Source organism: Mobula birostris, chromosome 24 (assembly GCF_030028105.1).
Source record: "Mobula birostris isolate sMobBir1 chromosome 24, sMobBir1.hap1, whole genome shotgun sequence".
In the NCBI taxonomy this organism is placed as follows: Eukaryota; Metazoa; Chordata; class Chondrichthyes; order Myliobatiformes; family Myliobatidae; genus Mobula; species Mobula birostris.
This window is the reverse complement of record NC_092393.1, coordinates 61,962,788-61,988,770: the sequence shown is the minus strand read 5'-3', so window position 1 is coordinate 61,988,770 and position 25,983 is coordinate 61,962,788. Positions and strand designations below refer to the sequence as shown.

The following is a 25,983-nucleotide window of genomic DNA, read 5'->3' as shown; positions in this document are numbered from 1 at the left end:
AAGATGCTCACCCATCGCTGGACCCTAGAAAATGCACGAAGCACATGACAGCGATTTCTCTCCGCCCACAGGTCTTCCTCCTTTCAGCTATACCAACTTGTTCACTCCAGTGTTCTGTGTGGGGGAACCAGATTAAGGTGGCATCATGGACAAGGAACAATCGCTCACCATGTTTCAGGTTTATACACAAAGGCACAGACTTTCCAGGGAAACGGAGCTGCAGGGTGTGATGCCAGCGGAAAAATAATCCCAGGAAACCTCACAGAATAAAAATAAAATTTGATTTATTCCATCAATGCAAATCATGGTGCCTTTTTACGCACGATTCCCAACCTCAGTATTCCAATGTCGACAATGTGTTAATACAGATCCCACACTATGCAAACTAGCTCAGAGCTAAAGAAACACAACCAAGCAAACAGCAGCCGTCTTTGATATACATATATATTTTTTTCTTGTACAAAGTTACATTCTGAACCCCAAAGGTTCATTAATAATAGGTAATAAATACTGAATTGGCTACACTGCAGTGTGAGCTATTGAGCTCACCATGATGAAGCCTTGGGTTTCAACAGAGAGCAATTTAACGCCGCAGCATTCAGTTTTCAAATTACAGAGCAATTAAAATACAAGATAAAGTGTCTAAAGAGTAAACTTACAAAAAAAATACAGACCATAAAATTTGTATATTTTTTAAAATAGGCCTGGAGAGACGCAAACGTTTCTTTCTCAACAAAACAGTCAATAAAATTAATCCACTTCTGTTAGAGAAAAGAAGACATTTTAGTCATGTGTATAAAATGGTTCTGAGGTGTGACACAGGTTGTTAACTTTCCCTGTCATAAGTGTCCAGAGTTTCTACAATGAATTGCATTATAAAAGTTGGACGTGAGCTGAATTGGTTGATACCCCCCTAAACACCACAGATCTCTAAAACAAGACTGGCTCTCCACCAGTCCTCTGACATGAGTGCTACTCTGGGTAAACGTCCTTTGGTAACAGTGATAACACCCACACAGAAATAAATAGCTTTCTTTATAACCATTGCAAATACAAATTAGTTCTTTAGAATAGTGTTAGCATAATAACCCTTTGAAACTAACACCAGTTGTTTCACTAAGGCAGCCTATGTCTTTGAAAGGACTATGCTTAGCAAGCGCTGTCTGTCAACAGTAGGAAGACCCCATGAAAAGGACGTGAGAGCTCAGAGATGCTTACCTCTTGCTCTCAACCTCACCATGCAAACTCAGGGACATGGTGAAGAACTGCTCAAACACTTTGCGGTGAAGAAATTAAAACTGAAATAAACCAAAATAAAACAACATGCAAGGCTTGTGTCTGAGTCACTGTGCTAGCGAGTTGTCTCAGTCACTGTTGAAGGTGACCCTCCACACGATTAGATGACTCCTCTCCGCTTTGGCCAGCGATGGCTGCACCTGTAGTGTCTCCCTGAGCTCCTCCGTCTCTTCACTCTCGTCACCTGGAGGGGACAACACGTAAATTTATCATCAAAATGCACATACGTCATCATATACTACCCTGACATTTCTTTTCTTGTGGACATTCACAGTAGATACAAAAAAACACGATAAAGTCAATAGAAAACCACACACAAAGATGGACAACCAACCAGTGTGCAAAACACAACAAACTGCTGAAATTCAAAGAGAAAAACAAATAAACAACACCATAAGTAATACTGAAAACATGAGTTGTAGGGACAATGAAAGTGAGTCCATAGGTTGTGGAACCAGTTCACTGGTTCAGGAGCCTGCTGGTTAAGAGTAATAACTTGCTGAACCTAAGGCTGTTGTACCTCCTATCCCATGGCAGCAGCAAGCAGAGAGCACGGCCCTTGCCTTGACACACAAAGTGATGAGAAGATAACATGGATTTAGTGCACTGAGGAAGTCTCCTAGCTCAGTCCTGTCAGTTACATCAGAATCAGAATTAGAATCAGGTTTAGTATCACTAGTAGCGGTCATGAAATTTGTTGTTATGCAGTAGCAGTACATTGCAATACACAATAATAACTGTAAATTACAGTAAGTATATAAAATGCTAAATAAATAGTGCAGAAAGAAAATAGAAGTATTGAGGTAGTGTTCAAGGGTTCAGTGTCCATTCAGAAATCTGATGGCAGAGGGGAAGAAGCTGTTCCTGAATCACTGAGTGTGTGCCTTTAGGCTCCTGTACCCCTTCCCCACTGGTAGCAATGAGAAGAGGGCACATCCTGGGTGCTGGGGAGGCTGGTGCCCATGATGGAGCTGACTGAGTTCACAATTTTCTGCAGCTTAATTCGATCCTGTGCAGTGGCCCCTCCATTCCAGATGGTGATGCAGCCAGTTAGAATGCTCACCATGGTACATCTGTAGAAATTTGCAAGTGTCTCTTTGGCGACATACCTAATCTCCTTAAACTCCTAATGAAGTATAGCCACTGGCATGGCTCCTTTGCAATTGCATTAATATATTGGGCCCAGGACAGATTCTCAGAGATGCTGACACTCAGGAACTTGAAATTACTCACCCTTTCCACTTCTGATCCCTCGATGACGACTGGTGTATGTGCCCTTGGCTTACTCTTTCTGAAGTCCACAATTAAATCTTTGGTCTTACTGACACTGAGTACAAGGTAATCAGTTCCCATTTTTCTCTCTTTTCATAAATAGTGGGACATCTCTGCCAGCCTGCAATCCACAGGAACAATGGTAGAAGCTGATACCAGAGCATCCACTGTCTATAACCTATCTCTTTGGTAACTCTGATCATTGGGTTCTTGGGATTTATAAGCTTTCGAGCACCATTTCTGATAGTTAATCTGGTCCCTCATTCAAGACGACACAATCCTCTACCCCTCATCTCAGTACATGAAGACCAAGGAGGACACAAGTAATCTGAGAAGCAACAAAAGCCCTGGCAGAAGCACAAGACAAGAAATCAAAAGAACTCTCAGAAACTTGGTTCACAATGGAAGACTCTATTAATAAGCATATTGAACTGGATGCAGTTTAAGAACCTATTCATCTGCGGGATGGGGGCCAGGGGGGTGAGCCATGGAGCCATGGAGCCACTTGAGGAACCAACGCTCACAACCACTGATAACCAGGTATACGCTCCCGCGGAAATCACTCAGCTATGTAATCGGCCGGGACCCAGCAGAGACTAGCGGCCAGTGTGACAGCAGACTAATCAGAACAATGAATTGGACCAATATAAACATGAGCACTTGGCAGAAACAACACTCAATCATACACCTTGATTGGCGACGAAATGTTTGCGACTTAACCTCCAGGCTCAGTGAACAATCCTACAAACAAACAGCCAACCTGAGCTACCAACCTTATTTGTCATTTTAGCCCCTAATTCTCTCGATTCTTTAATACATCAGCTTCTGTACCTTCCTTAAAAGGTCACTACTGAGTAATTGTTTAATCTTGCCACCATTTCCTTATTCCTCATTATACCTCCCCCCCCCCGTCCCTTGCCATCAGGGGTTCAGAATGACCCTCACCGTAGTTTTTCCCCTGCTATGTACCGATTGGGGCTCATCTAGTTCTCCTTGCCTGTTTACTTTCATCTTCTATCCTGCAATTTTTAAATGAATTCTAAAATGTTGCTCACACAAAATGCTGCAGGAAGTCAGCAGGCCAGGCAGCGTCTATAGAAAAAAGTACAGTCGATGGTTCAGGCTGAGATCCTTCAGCAGGACTCGTATTGCTCTTTTGTTGAGTTAGAAATATGTTCCCAACCCTGAGATCCCCAACGCATCCCATTCCCATTCTGACATGTCTATCCACGGCCTCCTGTACTGTAAAGATGAAGCCACACTCAGCTTGGAGGAACAACACCTTATATTCCGTCTGGGTAGCCTCCAACCTGATGGCATGAACATCGACTTCTCTAACTTCCGCTAATGCCCCACCTCCCCCTTGTACCCCATCAGTTATTTATTTTTATACACACTTTCTTTCTCTCACTCTCCTTTTTCTCCCTCTGTCCCTCTGACTCTACCACTTGCCCATCCTCTGGGTTCCCCACCCCCCATCTTTCTTCCCGGACCTCCTGCCCCATGATCGTCTTGTACCCCCTTTGCCAATCACCTGTCCAGCTCTTGGCTCCATCCCTCCCCCTCCTGTCTTCTCCTATCATTTTGGATCTCCCCCTCCCCCTCCCACTTTCAAATCTCTTACTAATTCTTCCTTCAGTTAGTCCTGACGAAGGGTCTCGGCCTGAAATGTCGACTGTACCTCTTCCTAGAGATGCTGCCTGGCCTGCTGCGTTCACCAGCAACTTTGATGTGAGGTGCTTGAGATCTATTGCTATGTTTAAGTTGAGTGCATCTGGAACCTGTGAGTTACATTTTAATAGTGTGTTTTTGGGCTGATTGAGTGATCTGGCGCTTTGCTGTCTTTAAGGAAGTCTAGGCCGTAAGATATAGAAGCAGAATCAGGCCATTTGGCCATCGAGTCTGCTGCACCATTTTATCATGGCTGACTGACCCAGTTTTCCTCTCATCCCAATCTCTTGCCCTCTCCCTGTATCCCTTCATGCCTTGATCAATCAAAAATCTATCAATGTCTGCCTTAAATATACATAAAGATTTGTCCCCCACAGCTGCCTGTGGCAAAGAATTCCAGAGATTCACCACCCTCTGGCTGATGTAAGAGGACAGGCAAGTGTTCAGTACTGTTTGACTCGTCTTTCTTTTCCTCTCGCAAGCTGCTGTCAGAGGACAGTGAAAGAGCCTTGGGTTCCATGCTGCAAAGATTAATCAGCAAGGCTGTGGACTCGTTTTGGGCTCACGGTGCATGTACTTCTGGATTCTGTTAACTTGTTTTACTGATTTTGAGCAGTTTAATCGGGTGATTGATGTAGACTGGAGTGCTCTAGCAAAGAATGGCTCTATGTGCAGTGTGTAGTGAGCTAGCGATGCAGAACTGAACTGAACTAAACTGAATAGTACTAGACTCCCAGTCTGATGTTTGATTTGATGTGTTGCTCGCTCTCTTTTTGCTGTTTGCCCAATTTGTTCTTTTTTTGCGTGTTCGGTGCTTGATGTTTTCTTGAACAGGTTCCATGGTGTTTCTTTGTTTCATGGCTGCCTGCAGGAGGATGGATCTCAAGAGTTATATCCTGTATATACTTTGAATCTTTGAAACCTTGTAAAACCTTTTCCTCTGATTTATTACCATCACTAATTACTCTGGTTAACCAGTCTTCATCTGGGTTTCTGTGTCTTAAAGGAATACAGTAAATATCGATCTCAGTGGTTCACCAGCTGCTGATTCCTGCCTTCTTATACACTCACTGGTCCCATGTTGCCATGAAACTCATTTGGGCTCACAGGAAAATTTATTAAAATGAATTAAAATGTAACGTATTCATTGGAATACCATCCAGAAGTCCAGCAAGTGTCCCAGATTGAGTGAGTTTTACTGGACATGAGTCCTTGTCAAGAGGCAGCTGTCCATGTGAAACACAGAACACATTAAACCCTCACCCATCCTGAAGTCAATGTAACCCTCGCCACCACTCATCACCAACACCGTGGGCACTGATGACTGGCTGGATGCTTCAGAGGCAGCAGCTCCTAATTTCTCAAACGAATGCTCGGCGTGAAGCGGTGCACCTAGGGCACAACCACACATTAAGATTACAGAGAATAAACAAAACAGATGATTAAAGATTGTCATGGACAGTGAAATGTGTTGTTTGAGTCAATGACTAACACACTCCAATGATATGCTGGGGGCAGCCCGCAAGAGTTGCCATGATTCTGATGCCAATATAGCATGCCCACAACTTACTAGCCTTAACCTGTATGTCTTTGGAATGGGGACAGAACCCACGTAGTCATGGGGAGAACAGACAAACTCCTTACAGACAGTCAGTGGTGGGAGTTGAACCTGGGTTGCTGGCAATGTAAAATGTTACACTAGCCACTATGCTACCGTGCTTCCCCCTACAGTACCGTGCCAGAGATCTCAAAAAAAAAAACAGAAAATGTTGGAAACATTCTGCTGGCCAGGCATCTGTGTGAGGGAAGCTGTTGACTTTTGGATCCAGGACTCTTCAACACAACAAAGGAAGAAGAAACAAGTTAGTCTAGTTAGCAGAGAAGATGGGGGAAAGAGTGATGGGTGGAACAATGAGAATTTCTTGGCTAACATAGAATAATGTGGTAATGAGGGGCAGTTATGATATTAACTTCTCTGTGTAATGTGTTTTGAATGTTTAATAGGAGCAAAAAGGAAGATAAAAATGAAGCAGGCAAAAAGAGGCACTTCTCATTTGTAAGAGAAAGAAAGAATGAGTTATGCAAAGTAGGCAAATTACTACAGACAGAAGGTGATGCGTTGTTGCTTTGGGCTTTGTGTAACAGTGCAGAAGGCCACAGACAGACAGATGGGTCAGAGTTCAGAGTAGGAGTGGATTGGTGAATTAAATTAGAGACAGGCCACTGGAGGTTCACGGTTATCCTCTCTTCCAAATGCAGATGCTTTCCAAAGCTACCTGATCTTAATTGTTACTTAAAGGGCACATTATTTCACCCCAGCAGAGAAATTACCTGAGTTTCACTCATTTTCACTCCACCCTTCCCCCTCTTTTACTCAGACACTTAGACCAACTTTTTCCTCCCTTTCACAGTTCTGATGAAGGGTCCTGGTGCTGAAATGTTATTGGATGCAAGACCATAAGTGCTTTACGATTCTCAGATGCTGATTGACCTACTAAGTATTTTCAACATTTTCTGTTTTTTTAATCAATCATGAGGACATTTGCTTTCTGGATAGCTTCCTTAACTCTGTAATAATCTTCCAAAGGAAGTGTCAGTAGCCTGCACTGTAGGGAAGAGCAGGCTGATGGACTTTCTGATGCAGGGTCAGAAAGCCCCCCCCCCAAGTGAGAGAACCCCTTTCCAAAGGGATCAGTTCAGCAGGCTCACAACTGAGCACTCAGTCAGCACAAGAACTCTATGCCAGGCTAATGCGGCCAGGACCAGATGATGGGCTTCCACTAACTCCAAATGGAGACTCAGGTCTAAATTAGCAAACCAACCCCATTAAAATAATATTCTAAGTAAAACACAGAGTGTTGTACTGTTTCTCAGCACCGTGATCAGTTCCAGAAGGAAATGAATCATTTATTCAGCATCAAAGTGTATTATGTGTATTATTTTATACGTGGCTTACACAATTGATTATGTTTTAGTTGTTTTTTTTTAATAGGCAGGGATGGTTTTCAGGACTGAATAGGGAGTTAGCGGTCAGGTTAGGGTTTACGGATAGGGAGGTGTGGAAATCTGCAAGTCCACCGGAGGCTTGAGTCTGCAGATGGCCTGTACTAGAACCGGAGACTGTATTTGTGCATGGGTGGATAGGTAGAAGGGATGTAGGGAGGAATGGGGCTTGTTTTTTTGTTATTTTCTTGCTTGTTATGATCTGTGTTGTTCTGATGAGCATTGGGGTCATACTATGTTGACGCTGGAATATGTAGTGATTCTTGTGGGTGCCGCCCAGCATATCCTTATGTGTCATTTGCAGTAACAGCCAACACAGCCTTTCATTATATGTTTCAATGTACATGCGATAAATAAATCTGAATGATCTGATCATTTCCAGCAGCCAGCAATCATTGCAAGAAGTCGTTTGTAGGTGAGAGAGCACGAGGGTTAAAAGAGCTTGGGTCTTTTGGAACTTTTCAGCGGGCTGGAATCATACCGATCTCGTAGGAACTCAAAGGGGAAAATAAAAAGAAGCGAGGTGTAAGTGGAATGGCCAGATTTTAACTCAACAAGCTGAGGCAATAACAGGCGAAGGCTAGAATTTATATTTGAAAAGTTAGAGGTAGTTAAGCAGTGGAGTGCTCCACCTGTAAGATATAGGATTTCAGAGTGCCTAACAGTCTCCCTGATGACTATATCTGCAGGAAGAGCACCCAACTGCAGTTCCTGAACGACACGGCCGAGAAACTGGAGCGGGTTGTACTCAGGATCCAGGACACTAAAAACCTTATAGATGAGACTTTTACTAAGGTGGTCACATCCAGAGTGCAGGTTTCATATAGTTGATGGGTGACCACCAGGAGAAGGGGAGTAAGCAGTCAGTGCGGGGTTCCCCTGTGGCCATTCCCCTCAGCAACAACTATACCCCTTTGAATACTGCTGGGTGGGGGGGGAGGTGACCTATCAGTCACAGCAGCAGCAGCCAGGCCAGTGGCACTGTGGGGTTCAGTCAGGCAATGCAATGATGATAAGAGACTTGATAGTTCGGGGGACAGTCAGAAGATTCTGTGGCTGCAAAAGAGACGCCAGGATGGTGTTTTGCCTCCCAGGTGCTAGAGTCCAGAATGTCTCAGAGCAGTTGAAGAAGTTTCTGATGAGAGAGGGTGAGCAGGTGCACACTGGCACCAATGACATAGGTAGAAAGGGAGAAGAGGAGGCCCAGTGCAGTGCATACAGGAAGTTAGGGAAAAGGCTGAAGAGCAGGACCTCCAAGGTAGTAATCTCTGGATTACTTCTAGTACCATGTGCTAGTCAGGGTAGGTGTAGGATGAAACAAGAGGACATGAGTTGAGAGTTAGGGAGCAAAAGTTTAGGGGTAACACGAGGGGGAACTTCTTTACTCAGAGAGTGGTGGCTGTATGGAATGAGCTTCCAGCAGAAGTGGTAGAGGCAGGTTCGATATTGTCATTTAAAGAAAAATTGGATAGGTATATGGACAGGAAAGGAATGGAGGGTTATGGGCTAAGTGCAGGTTGGTGGGACGAGGTGAGAGTAAGCGTTCGGCACGGACTAGAAGGGCTGAGATGGCCTCTTTCTGTGCTGTAATTGTTATATGGTTATTTGGAATGAAACGCTTATCATATGAGGGGTGCTTGATAGCTCTGGGCCTGTACTCGCTGCAAGGGGGAAGTCTCATTGAAACTTATGGAATATTAAAAGGCTTAGATAGAATGGATGTGGGGAGGATGTTTCCAATAGCGGCTGAGTCTAGGACCAGAGGGCACAGCCTCAGAATAGAGGATGTCCTTTCAGAATAGAGATGAGGAGGAGTTTTTTAGCCAGAGGTTGAGAGGTTATTGATTAGTAAGGGGTCAAAGGTTACAGTGAGAAGGCAGGACAATGGGGTTGAAAGGCATAATAAAGCAGCCATGTTGGAATGGCAGAGCTACTTGATGGGCTGAATGGCCTAATTCTGTTCCTATGTCTAATGGTCTATTATCTCACTGCTGTTTGGTTGCTACATTTTTTATATTTTAGAAAGTGGCTAGAGTTTAAAAAATATTTTCATTGGCTGTGAGGCATTTTGGAACTTGCTGAAAGAGATGAGTAAGTGCTACATAAATGCAATAATCCTTGCAATATTTAATTTTCATAAACCATAGACTGATAAGTAGAAGTCATGTGAGCAACTACAGACCAGACTTTGTGTGGGGAACTACTTTGCATGATTTAGATAAGAGTCTCTCCTTACAATACTAACTTCACAATGGAGAGATATATTAGGCCATTTACACAGTTGAACTCAGCAAAGGGATTAGTTCAGAGGATAGATTGTTCCCAATGGAAATGGAAGGCATTCATAAACTGCTCACCTGGGACTGCGACAAAGAACTTGACAGCATCTCGGTGCCCATGGAAACACAGCTGAGCATGTGCCATAGAGCAGTAAGGTATAAACGTGCCAGGGGTGATCTTGTCACTGTTTTCATCGCCATAGACACGGATGACATTTCCGGGACGGTTTCCAGACCCCCCTGACACTTTATTGGCTGCGGAGAGAGAACACGGTGAGTGGGAGCAATGGAACAAGACGAAAAAAAACAAAGAACTTCTGGAGAAAATAAGACAGCCACAATCATGGCAGTGGTGGCTAAAGCTGAAGCAAAATGAAAAGATGTTAAAGTAAAAAGAGGGTCTTTAGGAATAGAGTGGCAGCTCAGGAAAGGTCTAGGGGTAGAATCCACAGAGCATGCTACATTCTGACTATGGCAGGCGGACATGGGTAATGCAGTATGCTTAATACTAAGTTGCCATTTCTCCCTGGGACACTGAAAACTCTGACAGTACTGGGACACCAGCTCTCAGAAAACTTTGACAGGACCTTTAGTAGCAAATTCTTTCCAATATAACTGGGTGCAGACACACAGCATTTTATCGGTGGGAGCAGTAACATACATAGCGTTTGCAAAAAAATTTCTGTTAATTCTTCCACTTTAGTTAAAGATACATGTAAAATGTTGGAGGAACTCAGCATCTATGAAGAGGAATAAACAGTTAATTAATGCTTTGAGCCAAGACCCTTTATCAGGACTGTTGCCTGATCTGCCGAGTTCCTCCACCATTTTGTGTGTGTTGCTCTGGATTTTCAGCATCTGCAGTATCTCTCGTGTTTTCAGATACAGGTTTCTTCCAAATAAAATGAGAATTCACTGTTGTCTGTGCACAGTAACTGCTAGCGAACAGGTGAAGGGAACAAAAAGCAGGAAAACTACAAACCTCTCTCGAAAAGTAATACCTTTCAGCCCCTGCTAGTCATATAATGCAACATTTCCTCAAATGGCAAACAAAAGCCATGGACAGAATGGAAACCCACTCACAGCAAGTACCCCAACATATTTAGCCCACTTGAGGAGACCAAGTCTCATTGTGCCGTGATTTGATTTGTATTAACAGGATGCAACACAAGGTTTTCACTGTGCCTTGGTACATGTGACAACAATAAACCAATTCTAATTCCCCTTTCAAAGTTTGCAACGTATCACAGTAGTACCTGCACCAACAGAAACAAATGCCTTAGGAGAATTTGTGTCGCCTGCCAGGATTCTAGGCACTGGGGCCTGACTGCTCTGTAGTTTTAGGGCAAGGCACACCTTTGCAAAGAACCAAAATCTCCTTTGCCCAAATGTTTGTATACCACCCAAACACAATTAAATCTGTCCAAAACTGCTCACAATACTCAAAGTGCTGTCTTATAAAACCTCAGCATCACAACTTTGCTCTTATACTCTAGTACTCTCAAAATGAATGCTACCATGGCATTTGCATTCCTTACCACATTAAGTTTTGGGCCCCTTCCAAAAAAACTGTGCTGGCATTGGAGAGGGTCCAGATGAAGTTCACGAGAATGATTCCGTGAATGGAAGGGTTAATATAAGAGACACCTTTGTTGACCCTGGGTTTGTACTTGCTGGAGTTTAGAAGAAGTAGTGGGGGGGGGGGGGGGGAGTGGAATCTCATTGAGCTAGATTCCTAACAACTGGATACTTCACTTTAGATAACTACAAAGTGCAGTATACAATGGCCACTATTCCAGTTCACCCAAAGTGAGAAGCTCCTCAATTTTATTTGTGTGATTCAAGTTCTGAATGCAACTTTTATAGATCTGTCAAAGGCCAAATATAATTAACAGAATTATATTCTCTGTATGAGTCCACAAGTAAGTGGATTCCAAGCATAGTAAAATAGAGGGTGACATAGAAGGGAAGAGTTAAACTGATTTTAGAGTTGGTTAAAAGGTCTGCAAGGACCTGTATTGTACTGTAATGTTCTAAATTTAACTGCAAGGACCTGTATTGTAGTGTAATGTTCTAAATTTAATGTTTTAAGTTTATTCTTAATAAACTGTCTGAATTTAATTTTAATTTATTAACTTCATAACTCAGTCTACATTTACTTAATTGAATAGAAAGCCAATCTCATCATTAATCTTAATAGAGAAATACACTTCAAAATATGTTAATGTGGTATTTCAGTAGAAGGCTGAACATTAGAAACATCCTCCAAACTAATGACCAGCCTAGTCTTTGCTTCAAATTAGTAAATGTATCAGCAAGTCAGAGCAAATAAATAAATTAATCACAGGCAGAGCGCTGCACGGCTTCAGTGAGGATGGAAATGAAAGCCCTCAAAACAAAATTAATCCTTCGCTGGAGACAGGGGATGGAACATCCAGTACTTAGGCTACTGTGACCAATCAGCAAGCATACATATTGCTGCAATGCAGTGACCAGCGTCAGGGTAACATTTAGACAAGGTAGAGAAAGAGGGGAGAAGAGGAGGCCAAACATTATAAAGAAAAGGTGGATGTAAGCTGCCTTGACTGGCTAGAACAGCCCGAGACAGAGATTCTGATGGTTTTATCTGCACTTACCCCTCAGACCCAGTAACCGTCCCTGGTGGAGGACTACAGCTATAGTGAGAAGAAAAGGATTAGAACCCACCAATCTTAAATCTCAGGCCTGAAGTTTGCAATTTAAATGTATAAACAGTCTTAGAACAAAAAACTTTGATGCAAGCATGAAAACTTTTCACTAAGATTAAGATGCCTGTGGTTTTAGTGACCAGAACCAGGACACTTTTAATTAGAATGCATGGTAACTGATTCCTTAAGACTACACTCAGTTCCAGCCTCAATAAAGCCACACTGGTGGGTGTTATGTTATAGGACCCAATGTTAATTAATTACACATAGAAGGACAATGGACAGGCATCAGCTTTTCCAATCCCACGTTTAGCCAAAACACAATCTGTTGCAACGCAAAGTTACTGGTTCCAAATGGCAGCACTATCTTCAATGCAAACATCACTCCAAGTTCCTCTTAACCCCCTTCAGTTTTGTGAATGTCTCCGAGGAAGGAAAGCTTCCTCCACAAATTCTCAAGCTACATCATCAGTCCTTTGTGTATATTTTCACATATAGGTTAAAACTTGCACAAAAATCAGTAGGTTTAAACATCAGAAGAGCAGGGTGTGGGTGTAGACATAGAGTGAGCAGAAAGAACTGTCTCAATTCCCGCCATGGTCAGTTGAGCTGCAATGAATGGGAGTCTCAAGACACAGGGTCTTTCTGCAGGTGGGAAAGGGATAAAGAAACAAACAGGTGAGATACAGTTTTCTTACTGACTGGTGCCTGGGTTATTCCATTACTGAAGAGCAGAACAGTAGCTCAGACACAAGACGTTCACATGAGGAAAGGGAAAGGGAAATAAAATTGCCTGATCATCCATTAAAAGATACCACTTCCAGAAAAACTAAAACCACTCCATATTAGTACCCTTTACCTACCTTACAGGATCTCCATTCTTTAAATACAGGCATGTTCCACACACTCATGAGTTTCCTGTTAGAAGCATACTTTGAGAAAAACCTAAAGCTTGTGCTAGACTTTCTGATCTGAACTGTCAATGTTGTCAAGTGCAATAAGATGCTTGAAATGTGGAGGACACTTCCAGTTTCCACTAAAGTTATCAGCTAGTTTTAAATGGAGAAACAGTGAAAGTTGTCTGTCAAAGAGTAGAAGAGGGAATGTTTTAACTGGTCTAGATGGAAAAAGACTTACTGTTACAAAGAGCAGTGGGGAAACAAGAAGGTTCACGATGTAAATATCACCTCATTACTCACTTTCTGTGAGGGGGATGGAGATGATGACACCATTGCCAGTGCCTACCCAGAGGCGGTTACAGGACACCATGAGAGCTGTGATCCGCACGAAAGAGAAACCAAGTTTCCCAGTTCCTTTAAAACAAAACAACAAAAAGATTTCAAACAGTATTACTGAATAATAATAAATACAACTATTTCTATGCCTTCTCTCCCCTTAAATTGCAGACAAGAACAATATTCAGAGTAAATTTATTATCAAAGTACATATATGGTTTTTATATATTATACACACACACACACCCACCCACACCATCTGGAGATGGATTTTTTTGCAGACATTTACATGAAAAAAGAACTACAACAGAATCCATGAAAAACCACACACAAAGACTAATAAGCAATGTACAAAAAGAAACTGTAAACTGTAAGTAGAGAGCTGGAGTTGTAGATTCCTTGTAAGTGAGTTGTGGGTCGTGGATCAGTTCTGAGTTGCTGAGTGAAGACATCCACACCAGTTTAAAAGTCTGATGGTTGAGTGTAATATCTGTCCCTGAATCCGGTGGTGTGGGACCCAAGGCTTCCGTGCCTCCTGTCCGATTGTAGTAGCGAGAAGACAGCATGGCCTGAGTGGCGGGGCTCCTTGATGATGGAAGCTGCTTTCTTGTGGTAGAAGTGAATATGTCAAATTGAAGGCTATGTAGGAAGGAAAGGTTAAATGACCTTGGAGTAGGTGAAAAGGTTAGCACAACATCTGTGCCAAAAAGCCTGTACTGTGCTATATTCTATGTTTATTGATGTTTCTTATTCAAAGGTACAACATTCCCTTTCCTATCACCCAGAAGACATGCAGTATTGGAATAATACCAATTCCCAGCTTACTACACTGCGGAGATCCATAATGACAAGAGCAAAGTTACACATTACAGTTTAGTCAGACAGGGGTCGGAAATGTACAGTAAATGGTAGGGGTGTGGGATTGAAGTCAGACAGGGGTCGGACATGTACAGTAACTAAGACCATAAGACACAGGAGCAGAATTAGGCCATTTGGCCCATTGAGTCTGCTCCGCCATTCAACCGTGGCTGATCCTTTTTCCTCTCCTCCTCAACCCCATTTCTCGTCCTTCTCCCTGTAATCCTTGATGCCTTGTCCAATCAAAAACCTATCAATCTCTGCCTTAAATACACCCAATGACTTGGCCTCCACAGCTGCACATGGCAACAAATTCCACAAGCTTACCACCCTATGGCTAAAGAAATTTCTCTCCATCTCTGTTTTGAAAGGGCGCCCCTCTATCCTGAGGCTGTGCCCTCTTGTCCTAGACTCTCCCACCATAGGAAACATCCTTTCCACATCTACTCTGTCTAGGCCTTTCGACATTCGAAAGGTTTCAATGAGATCCCCCCTCATCCTTATGAATTCCAGCGTGTGCAGACCCAGAGCCATCAAATGTTCCTCGTATGATAACCCTTTCATTCCTGGAATCATCCTTGTGAACCTCCTCTGGACCCTCTCCAATGCCAGTACATCTCTTCTAAGATGAGAAGCCCAAAACTGTTCACAATACTCAAGGTGAGGCCTCACCAGTGGCTTATAAAGCCTCAGCATCACATCCCTGCTCTTGTATTCCAGACCTCTTGAAATGAATGCTAACATTGCATTTGCCTTCCTCACCACCAATTCAACCTACAAGTTAACTTTTAGGGTGTTCCGCTCAAGGACTCCCAAGTCCCTTTGCATCTCAGATTTTTGGATTTTCTCCCCGCTTTTTCCAACATTATATTTCTTTTGCCACTTTCTTGACCATTCTCCTAATCTGTCTAAGTCCTTCTGCATCCTAACTGTTTCCTCAACACTACCTGCCCCTCCAATCTTCATATCATCTATAAATATGGCAACAAAGCCATCTATTCCATCATCTAAATCATTTACATGAAGCATAAAAAGAAGCAGTCCCAAAACCTATCCCTGCAGAACACCACTAGTCACTGACAGCCAACCAGAAAAGGATTCTTTTATTCCCACTCACTGCCTCCTACCGATCAGCCAATGCTCTAACCATCTGAGTAACTCTCCTGTAATACAATGGATTCTTAACTCGGTAAACAGCCTCACGTGTGACACCTTGTCAAAGGCCTCCTGAAAGTCCAAATATACAACATCCACTGCATCCCCTTTACCTATCCCACGTAATCTCCTCAAAGAATTCCAACAGGTTTGTCAGGCAGAATTTTCCCTGAAGGAAACCATGCTAACGTTGTACTACCTTGTCCTGTGTCACCAAGTACTCCATCACCTTGTTCGTAACAATTGACTCTAACATCTTCCCAACCACTGAGGTCAGGCTAACTGGTCTATAATTTCCTTTCTGCTGCCTTCCTCCTTTCTTAAAGAGTGGAGTGACATTTGCAATTTTCCAGTCCTCTGGCACCATGCCAGAGTCCAATGATTTTTGAAAGATTGTTTCTAATGCTACCTCTTTCAGAACCCTAGAGTGAAGTTCATCTGGGCTGGGTGACTTCTGTAACTTTAGGTCTGTCAGCCTGTTGAACACCTTCTCCCTTGTAATAGTAAATGCACCCACTTCTCTTCCTTCACACACTACAACGTCTGCTAGTGTCTCCCACAGTGAAGTTCACCTGCCATCTCCTTGTCCCCCATTAGTATTTCTCCTGCCTCATTTTCTAGTGATCGTATATCCACTCTCATCTCTTTTTTATTTTTGAAATGTATTGACTATTTCTTACATCCTTTACATACATGGGTGGTAAAAATCTTTTTTACATATCCATCTAAATGTGCAATGTGCAATCATAGTAATTTATAATAAGCTTTAATAAACAGAGATGTAACACAGAAATAAACTCAAATCAGCGTGTTAATCAGTCTGATGGCCTGGTGGAAGAAGCTGTCCCAGAGCCTGTTGGTCCTGGCATTTATGCTGCAGTACCGTTTCCCGGATGGTAGCAGCTGGAATATATTATGGTTGGGGTGACCTAGGTCTCTAATGATCCTTCGGGCTCTTTTTTCACACCTGTCTTTGTAAATGTCCTGAATCATGGGAAGGTCACAACTACGGATGTGCTGGGCTGTCCGCACCACTCTCTGCAGAATCCTGTGATTAAGGGAGGTACAGTTCCCACACCAGACAGTGATGCAGCCAGTCAGGATGCTCTCAATTGTGCCCCTGTAGAAAGTTCTTAGGACTTGGGGACCCATACCAAGCTTTCTCAACCGTCTGAAGTGAAAGAAACGCTGTTGTGCCTTTTTCACCACACAGCTGGTGTGTACAGACCACGTGAGGTCCTCGGTGACGTGGATGCCGAGGAACTTAAAGCTTTTACCCTCTCAACCCCAGAACCATTGATGTCAATAGGGGTTAGCCCGTCTCCATTCCTCCTTTTACTTGCTCTCTGTAGGTTTTTGAAAACTTCCCAATCCTCTATCTTCCCACTAATTTTTGTTTTGTTGTGTGCTCTCTCCTAGGTTTTTACATTCGTTTTGACTTCCCTTGTCAGCCACAGTCGTACTATTTTGCCATCTGAGTATTTCTTTACTTTCGGAATACTCATGTCCTGCATCTTTCTCATTTTTTCCCAAAAACACACACCATTGCTGCTCTGCTGACATCTCTGCCAGCAGCTCCTTCCAGTTTACTTTGGCTAACACCTCTCTCATACCACTGTAGTTTCCCCTACTCCACTGAAATACTGCTACGTCAGATTTTACTTTCTTAAATGGTAGGGGTGTGGAACGGAAGTCAGTCAGACGGGGTCAGAAATGTATAGTAAATGGTAGGGGTGTGGGATTGAAGTCTGCAGTTCCCTGAAATTAGAAGCACTGGTTGATGAGTAGTGAAGAGAGAATACAATATGCCTTTTAAATCTTTCCCCTTTCACCTTAAAACATTGCCCTCTCACCTTAAGACTCTCCAAACCTGGAAAAAAAGACTACCCATCTACTGTATCTACAATCTTCATAATTTAACATCCCTTCTTTGCTCAAATGACAACAGTCCCAGCCTATCAAGTCACTCTTTACAACTCACATCCTGCAATCTTGGCAACATCCTAGTCAATCTTTTTGGCACCGTTTCTATCACATACCAGAACTGTACACAATGTTCCAGATATGGTCTCCACATGGCAGAGGGATGGGAACCAGTATGATAGAGCTGGGGACGTGCCAGCAGGCTTACAAGTAGATGATGGGTGTAACATGAATGTAAGGAAGGACAAGCCAATGACTGGGTACAAATGCAGACAGAGCAAAGTTTAATTGTACCGTAGAGGCAAAATTCAAAAGAGTGAAGAATGCAGGACTGAAGGTGCTGTATTTAAATGCACATAGCATTCGGAATAATGTGGATGAACTTGTGGCGCAATTAGAGATTGGTTCTTATGACGTTGCGGGCATTACTAAGTTGTGGCTGAAAGAAGGCCATAGTTAGGAGTTTAATATCAAAGGATATACTTTGTATCAAAAGGACAGGCAGGAAGGCATAGGAAGTGGTGTGGCTCTGTTGGTAAGAGACGGAATTACATCTTTAGAAAGAGGTTGCATAGGGTCAAGAGAATATTGAATCTTTGTGAGTGAAGTTAAGAAACTGCAAGGGTAAAAATCCATTATGGTAATCATATATACAGACCTCCAAATCGTAGCCAAGATGTGGGGGTTGAGATTGCAAAGGGAGCTGGAAAAGGCATGTAATAAGGGTAATGACACAATTGTAATGGGGGACTTCAATATGCAGGGGAATTGGGAAAATCCAGCAAATCGGGCCTGTGCTGGATCGCAAAAGAGGGAGTTTGTTGAATGCCTATGAGATGGCATTTTAGAGCAGCTTGTGTTTCAGCCTATTTAGGTAAAGGCTATCTTAGATTGGGTGTTGTGTAATAACCCAGATTTTGTTAGTGAGCTTAATATAAAGGAAACCTTAGGAGACAGTGATCATAATATGATCAAATTCATACTGCAATTTGAGAGGAAGAAGCATAAGTCACGTGTATCAGTATTGCAATGGAGTAAAGGGAATTACAGCAGCATGAGAGAAGAGCTTACCCAGGTGGATTGGAGGAGGATACTGGTGGGGATAACGGCAGAGCAGAGATGGCTGGCTGAAGTTTCCGGGAATAGATCACCAGGCTCAGGATAGATATGTCCCACATAAGAAGTTGTTCTCAAATGGCATGGCTAGGCAACCATGGCTGACAGTTATATTAAGGACTGCACAAAAGCCAAGGAAAGGGCATATATGGTAGGAAAAACTGAGTGGGAAGTTGGATAACTGGAAAGCTTTTAAAATCCAAGAAAAGGCAGCCAATAAAGCCATAAGAAGGGAAAAGATGAAATATGAGAGCAAACTAGCCAATAATATAAAGTAGCTTATCAAAAGTTTTTTTCAGTTATATAAGAGCAAAAGGGAGGTGAGAGTTGATATTGGACCACTTGAAAATGATGCTGGTGAGGTAGTAATAGGGGACAAAGAAATGGCAGATGAACTTAATACATACTTTGCATTAGTCTTCACTGTGGAAGACACTAGCAGTGTGCTAGAGGTGCATCAGTATCAGAGAGCAGGAGTGAGTACCATTGCTATTACAAAGGAAAAAGTGCTAGGCAAACTCATAGGTCTTAAAGTGGGTAAGTCACCTGGACCTGATGGACTACATCCCAGAGTCCCAAGAGAGGTTGCTGAAGAGATAATGGATGCGTTGGTCATGATCTTTCAAGAATCACTTGATTCTGGCATGGTCCTGGAGGACTGTAAGATTGCAAATGTCACTCCACTCTTTAAGAAGGGAGGAAGGCAAAAGAAAGGAAATTATAGGCCAGTAAGCCTAACCTCAGTGGTTGGGAAAATGTTGGGAGACTATTACTAAGGATGAGGTTTCGGGGTACTTGGAGACCAATGATAAAATAAGTCAAAGTCAGCATGATTTCTGTAAAGTGATATCTTGCCTGACAAATCTGTTAAGAGTTCTTTGAGGAAGTTACAAGCAGGGAGAACAAAGGACTGGCAGTAGCTGCTGGTGACTAATGGTGTTCCTCAGGGGTCAGTATTGGGACCACTACTTTTCACATTGTTTGTCAGTGATTTGGATAATGGCTTTGTGGCAATGTTTGCGGATGACACAAGGATAGGTGGAATGGTAGGTCATGCTGAGGAAGCTATGTGATTGCAGAAGGACTTAGACAAATTGGAAGAATGGGCAAAAATGTGACAGATGGCAAACAGCAATGAAAAATGTATAATAATGCATTTTGGTAAAAATAATAATAGTGCTGACTATTATCTAAATGGGGGGGAAGGGTCAACCATCACAGGAGCAGAGGTACTCAGGAGTCCTCGTGCAAGACCCCCAGAAGGTTATTTTACAGGTTGAGTCTGCAGTAAAGGCAGCAAATGCAATGTTGGCATTTATTTCAAGGGGAATAGAATGTAAAAGCAAGGAGATAATACTGAGCTTTTATAAGACACTGGTCATGCACTTGGAGTATTGTCGACAGTTTTGGGCCCCATATCTCAGAGAGGATGTATTGTCATTGGAGCCCAGTGGAGGTTCACGAGGATGATTCTGGGAATGAAGGGGTTAACATATGGGGAGCATTTGGCAGCTTTGTGCCTGTACTCACTGGCACTTAGAAGAATGTGGGCGGGGGGGAGGCGGATCTCATCGAAACCTATTGAATGTTGAAAGGACTAGAGAGGGTGGATGTGGAGAGGATGTTTCCTATGGTGAGGTATTCAGGACTTGAGGGCACAGCCTCAAAATTGGGGTGACATTTTAGAACAGAGATAAGGAGGAATTTTTTTAGCCAGAGAGTAGTGAATCTGTGGAATGCTCTGCCACAGACTGTGGTGGACACCAAGTCTGTGGGTGTATTTAAAGCTGAAGTTAATAGTTTCCTGATTGGTCAGGGCATCAAAGGATATGGCAAGAAGGCAAGAGCATGGGGTTGAGTGGGATCCAGGATCAGCCATGATGGAATGGCAGAGCAGACTTGACGGGCTGAATGGCCTAATTCAGCTCCTGTGTCTTATGTTTATAACAATTTGTAGAACTGACATCCCAACTCCTATACATAATGTTTCGGCTGATTAAGTCTCCCTTTTTAATCACTCATTCTAACTTCTTCAACATTTTCAGGGAACTCTGTACTTGTACCATATGGTCTGTTGAATCTCCCTCGTGCCACTGTACAAATTCCGCCCTGGGCTACCTTCCCAAATACAAACATTTTGTACTTTTTTTGAATTCAATCAGCCAATCCATAAGATCATAAGACACAGGAACAGAATTAGGCCATTTGGCCCATCGGGTCTGCTCCACTATGCCACCCACCATGGCTGATTTATTATCCCTCTCAACCCCAAATGTCTGCTTTCATCCCATGACCTCTGAGGCGCTGACTAATCAAGAACCTATCAATCTGCACTTTAAATACACCCAATGTCTTGGCCTCTGCAGCCGCCTGTGTCAATGAATTCCCCAGATTCACTACCCTTTGGCTAAAGAAATTCCTCCCCATCTCTGTTCTAAATGGATATCCCTCAGGTCTGGGGCTCTGGACCTCTGCTCCCTGATTCACCCACTATAGGAAACATCCTCCCTATTCAGACCTTTCAATATTCAATAGGTTTGAATGAGATCCTCCTTCATTCTTCTAAACTCCAGCAAGTACAGGTAAGGAGCCATCAAAAGCTCCTCACATGTTAATCCTTTCATACCCAGAGATATTCTCTTGAACCTCTTCTGGACCCTCTCCAATGCCCACTTCCCCGGTTGATCTTTGCTATCCACTATCACCAACTTGGGTGGCATCTTCAAAATGACTAATCAGCCATCAACGTTCATTTCTAATGCATTCATGTACCTGATGAACAATAAAGGACCCAGTACTGATCCTTTTGGACACCATTTGTTACAGGCTTTCAATTTGTTACACTCTTTGACTCCCACCATTGAGCTACTTATGTATCCAATTTGCCATCTCACCATGGATCCCATGGACAAACCCCATTTCCAGAAAAGTTGGGATATTTTCCAAAATGCAATAAAAACAAAAATCTGTGATATGCTAATTCACCTGAACCTTTATTTAACTGACAAAAGTAAAAAGAAAAGATTTTCAATAGTTTTACTGACCAACTTAATTGCATTTTGTAAATGTACACAAATTTAGAATTTGATGGCTGTAACACACTCAACAAAAGTTGGGACAGACTGGGAAGATTGAGAAGTGAACAGAAAAGTCATGCTACTGTGACAATTAAAGCCACCTGGGCTCAGGAGTACTTCAGAAAACCATTGTCACTCAACACAGTCCATCGCTGTATCCAGAAATGCAATTTGAAACTGTATTACGCAAGGAGGAAGCCATACATCAACTCTATGCAGAAACGCCAGCGAGTTCTCTGGGCCTGAGCTCATCTCAGATGGACCGAAAGACTGTGGAACCGTGTGCTGTGGTCAGATGAGTCCACATTTCAGCTAGTTTTCGGAAAAAACGGGCGTCGAGTTCTCTGTGCCAAAGATGAAAACGACCATCCAGATTGCCATCAGCGAAAGGTGCAATAGCCAGCATCTGTGATGGTATGGGGGTGCATCAGTGCCCACGGCATGAGTGAGTTGCATGTATGTGAAGGTACCATTGACTCTGAGGCGTATATTAGGATTTTAGAGAGACATATGTTGCCATCAAGGCGACGTCTCTTCCCGGGACGTCCATGCTTATTTCAGCAGGACAATGCCAGACCACATTCTGAATGGGCTACAACAGCGTGGCTTTGTAGACACAGAGTGCGTGTGCATGACTGGACTGCTGCCAGTCCAGATCTATCTCCTATTAAAAATGTATGGCGTATCATGAAGAGGAGAATCAGACAACGGAGACCACGGACTGTTGAGCAGCTGAAGTCTTATATCAAGCGAGAATGGACAAAATTTCCAATTGCAAATCTACTACAGTTAGTATCCTCAGTTCCAAAACAATTAAAAAGTGTTATTAAAAGGACAGGTGATGTAACACAATGGTAAACATGCCTCTGTCCCAACTTTTGTTGAGTGTGTTGCAGCCATCAAATTCTAAATTTGTGTATGTTTACAAAATACAATTATGTTGGTCAGTAGAACGATAAAAAATTTTTCTTTGTACTTTTGTCAGTTAAAGAAAGGTTCACGTAAATTACCATATCACAGATTTTTGTTTTTATTGCATTTTGGAAAATATCCCAACTTTTCTGGAAATGGGGTTTGTAATTGGGCATCACAATAGCGTAGCGGTAAGCATGATACTATTTCATTTCCAGAGTTTGGAGTTCAATCCCATCTTCATCTGTAAAGAGTCTATACACCTTCCCCGTGGAATGTGTGGGTCTTCCCTACGTGCTCTGGTACATCCAAAGAAGTACTGGGTAGGCTAATTGGTCATTGTAATTTGTCCCGTGAATAGGTTAGGATTCATTGGGTTTGTCAGGAGATTTTGTCAGGAGTGTGGCTCGAAGGGCCAGAATGGTTAACTCCGTACTGCATCGCTAAAGAAAACTATATAAATAAATTAACCTTCTGGGCCAGCTTATCATGTGGGACCTTGTCAAAGGCCTTACTGAAGTCCAGTTATGCAATATCCATTGCCCTGCTCTTATCTGTATTGAACTCTATATTAAATTCACTGGGTTTACTTAACTCACTTACTTTCTCTTTCTGTTGAAGGTTCATCAGTGCTTGATTAGTAAGAGTGTCAACAGTTACAGGGAGAAGGCAGGAGAATGAGGTTGAAAGGGATGATATATCAGCCATCATGGAACGGTGGAGCAGACTCAATGGGCTGAATGGCCTAATGCTGCTCCTAAGACTAATGTCTTATGGTCATCTAGTCCTCACCCATGCTCAATAGTTACAAAAATCTCTGCCAGGACCACAGTAAACTCCTCCTTTTCTTCCTATAAAGTCTGAGGATATGCCTGCTGAGGCACTGGATATTGACGACACATACAAGATGCTGGAGGAACTCAACAGGTCAGGCAGGATCTATGGATGGGAATAAACTGTTGATGCTTTGGGCCAAAACCCTTCATAACTTCTGATGAAGGGTCTCAGCCCGAAATGTTGACTGTTCATTCCGCTCCACAGATGTTGACTGACTTGCTGAGTTCCTCCAGCATTTTTGTGTATGTTGCTCAAGACTTCAAGCATCTGTAGAATCTCATGTTTATATTGTGTTGGGAGATTTATCTACTTTTTTGCACTTCAAGACTGCCAATATCTCTTGCTTTGTAATGGCTATGGGATTAGAGTATGTGGGCAAATCACACAGAGTTACAAAATACACATGGATTAAGATGTTAACTGTCCTGTGCTATCACCAGTGGGATCATCACTGGCAATTCACATGGACAAAATAGGCCTAAGGCTATTATAGGTTCCTAAAGTTGTCATAGCCGGGGCAGTAGTGGGGATAAGCTCACACTACTTATAAAGTGCTCCAAATGGCGTACACCTCTAACAGCCTCTGACAACCAAGTCCAACTCATGGCCCTCACGTGCGGCTTAGCTACTAGGCCCGGCGGAACTGTTTCTACTGACAAGAGAAGGGGCAAAGACTGACCACTGGCACTTCAAAACCAGTTGCTTCGGGCAGGTGGGGCTCGTCAGCTTTGGACGGCAGCCCACCTAGGAGAAAGAAAACTCTGATTTTAAACTCTGCTGCCTTGCAGCCATACCCACCCATGGGAAAGGCTTCGGGAGTAAATCCCGAGGAAGAAACCCGGAGTTGGGGTCCCTAAGGCAGTTTGATGTTGTTTACAAATTCACTCTGGCACCCTCTGTGACAACACTGGTGCCAAGCTGTATTGGCGCTTGCCCTTCCCTCAGACTACATCAGTGACATGGAGAGGAGGATCCTGGTGCAGAGGCAACAGCCGGTTCTTCAAATCTTCCTGCCCAGGCTTGTGCACTGGAGAGGACACAGTTCACCAGAGGCCCAAAGCCATGATCCCCTGGGATTGATGGCTCCCGACACAGTCAAGAAGCTTTCCATGTAATATTATCATGGCTCTCCTGATATTCCCCTGCAGTCAGACAACGTATTTCCATGCCTAGTGATTATTTGGATCAGAATATAAAACCTGGATGATATTTGTCACACGTACATCAAAACATACAGTGAAATGTACCGTTTGTGTTAAATCAAATCAGTGAGGATTGCTTTGGGCAGCGCCAACATAACATGCCCACAATTTACTCACCTAACCCGTATGTCTTTGGAATGTGGGAAGAATTTGAAGAACCTGGATGAAATCTATGCAGTCATGGAGAAAACATACAAACTCCTTTCAGCCTTACAGAGAGCAGAGGGAATGGAATCCTGATTTTATGCTGACACTGTAACGTGTTGTACTAACTAAGTTATTGTGCTGCCCTGTTCTATCCACACTTTTCCTCAACAATGCCTCATTTCCCAGAAAGGAAATGCATTTCCTGCTCACAGCCTTCTGAGAAGAAATCAATTCCTCATTCTAATGAGGATTTTACATTATTGATATAATATTTTACAGGTGTCCCCGCTTTTTGAACGTTCGCTTTATGAAACCTCACTGTTACGAAAGACCTACATTAGTACCCTGTTTTCACTTTCAGAAGGTGTTTTCACTGTTACGAAAAAAAAGCAGCGCACAATAAAAAGCCCCGAGCAGCCGCTCTCCCCGGATTCGGAATGGCATTCTCACCGGCATTGCCTAAACACGTGCCTGTGAGCAGCCGTTTGCAAGATGAGTTCTATGGTATCGGAAGAGCCTGAAAGAGCTCGTAAGGGTGTTAACACTGAGCGTAAAACTAGACATAATTAAGCGTTTCGATCGTGGTGAATGAAGTAAGGACAAAGTGAGTTTGGCTTGTGGAAGCTGACGAACATGATGTTGAAGAGGTTTTGGCATCCCATGACCCAGATCTGATAGATGAAGAGCTGATGCAATTGGAAGAAAAAAGGATAACAATCGAAACCGAATGCAGTAGTGAACTGACCGAAAGTGAAGTCGTCCAGGAACAGAACGTGAAGCAACTCTGTGAGATTTTCGCTGCAATGATAAAGTACAACTTTAATTTTGAAAGGGTATGTAGGTTTAGGGGATATTTGCAAGATGGTTTGAGTCCTTACAAAGAACTGTGTGATAGAAAAATGAGCGAGGCTCAGCAGTCAAGCAAGCCTTCCACATCAGCCAATGAACCTCAACCTTCGAAATCGAGGCGGGCAGAGATAGAAGATGACCTGCCTGCTCTGATGGAAACAGATGACGAGATGACACCCCAGTGTCCCACCACACCAACCCCCGGGCCACGGACAGATACCGATTCGCGGAGAATGCAGCAGTAGCCAGGATACACACAGCACATCTTTAAGAAAAAATAAATGTGCTAATTAGGTGCCGCCCGACACGTAATTGTCGGCCCAGATCAGAGACAACGCAATCGGAAATTGGCACTGATCTGGGCCAACAATTACGTGCCGGGCGGCACCTAATTAATTAGCATGTTTGTTCCGGCTTTTTTTCTTAAAGATGTGCTGTGTGCCTCCCGGCTACCGCTGCACCCT

At 43.1% G+C, this 25,983-nt stretch overlaps 1 protein-coding gene across 3 annotated transcripts in view; it reads right to left on the bottom strand.

The window, feature by feature from the left end:
- Window positions 1-269: 269 nt before the first annotated feature.
- Window positions 270-25,983, bottom strand: part of LOC140187338 (C-Jun-amino-terminal kinase-interacting protein 4-like) — a 295,764-nt gene continuing 270,050 nt past the window's right edge. For 2 of the 3 annotated variants that reach the window (XM_072242530.1, XM_072242532.1), the window contains 5 exons: window positions 13,408-13,521; window positions 12,158-12,196; window positions 9,600-9,776; window positions 5,503-5,631; window positions 270-1,480 (listed from right to left, as the gene is read on the bottom strand). In XM_072242530.1, the coding sequence (XP_072098631.1) occupies window positions 1,365-1,480; window positions 5,503-5,631; window positions 9,600-9,776; window positions 12,158-12,196; window positions 13,408-13,521 (575 nt within the window). In that variant the 3' untranslated portion in view covers window positions 270-1,364. The remainder of the gene's footprint in view (window positions 1,481-5,502; window positions 5,632-9,599; window positions 9,777-12,157; window positions 12,197-13,407; window positions 13,522-25,983) is intronic. The other variant, XM_072242531.1, reaches the window with a different exon arrangement.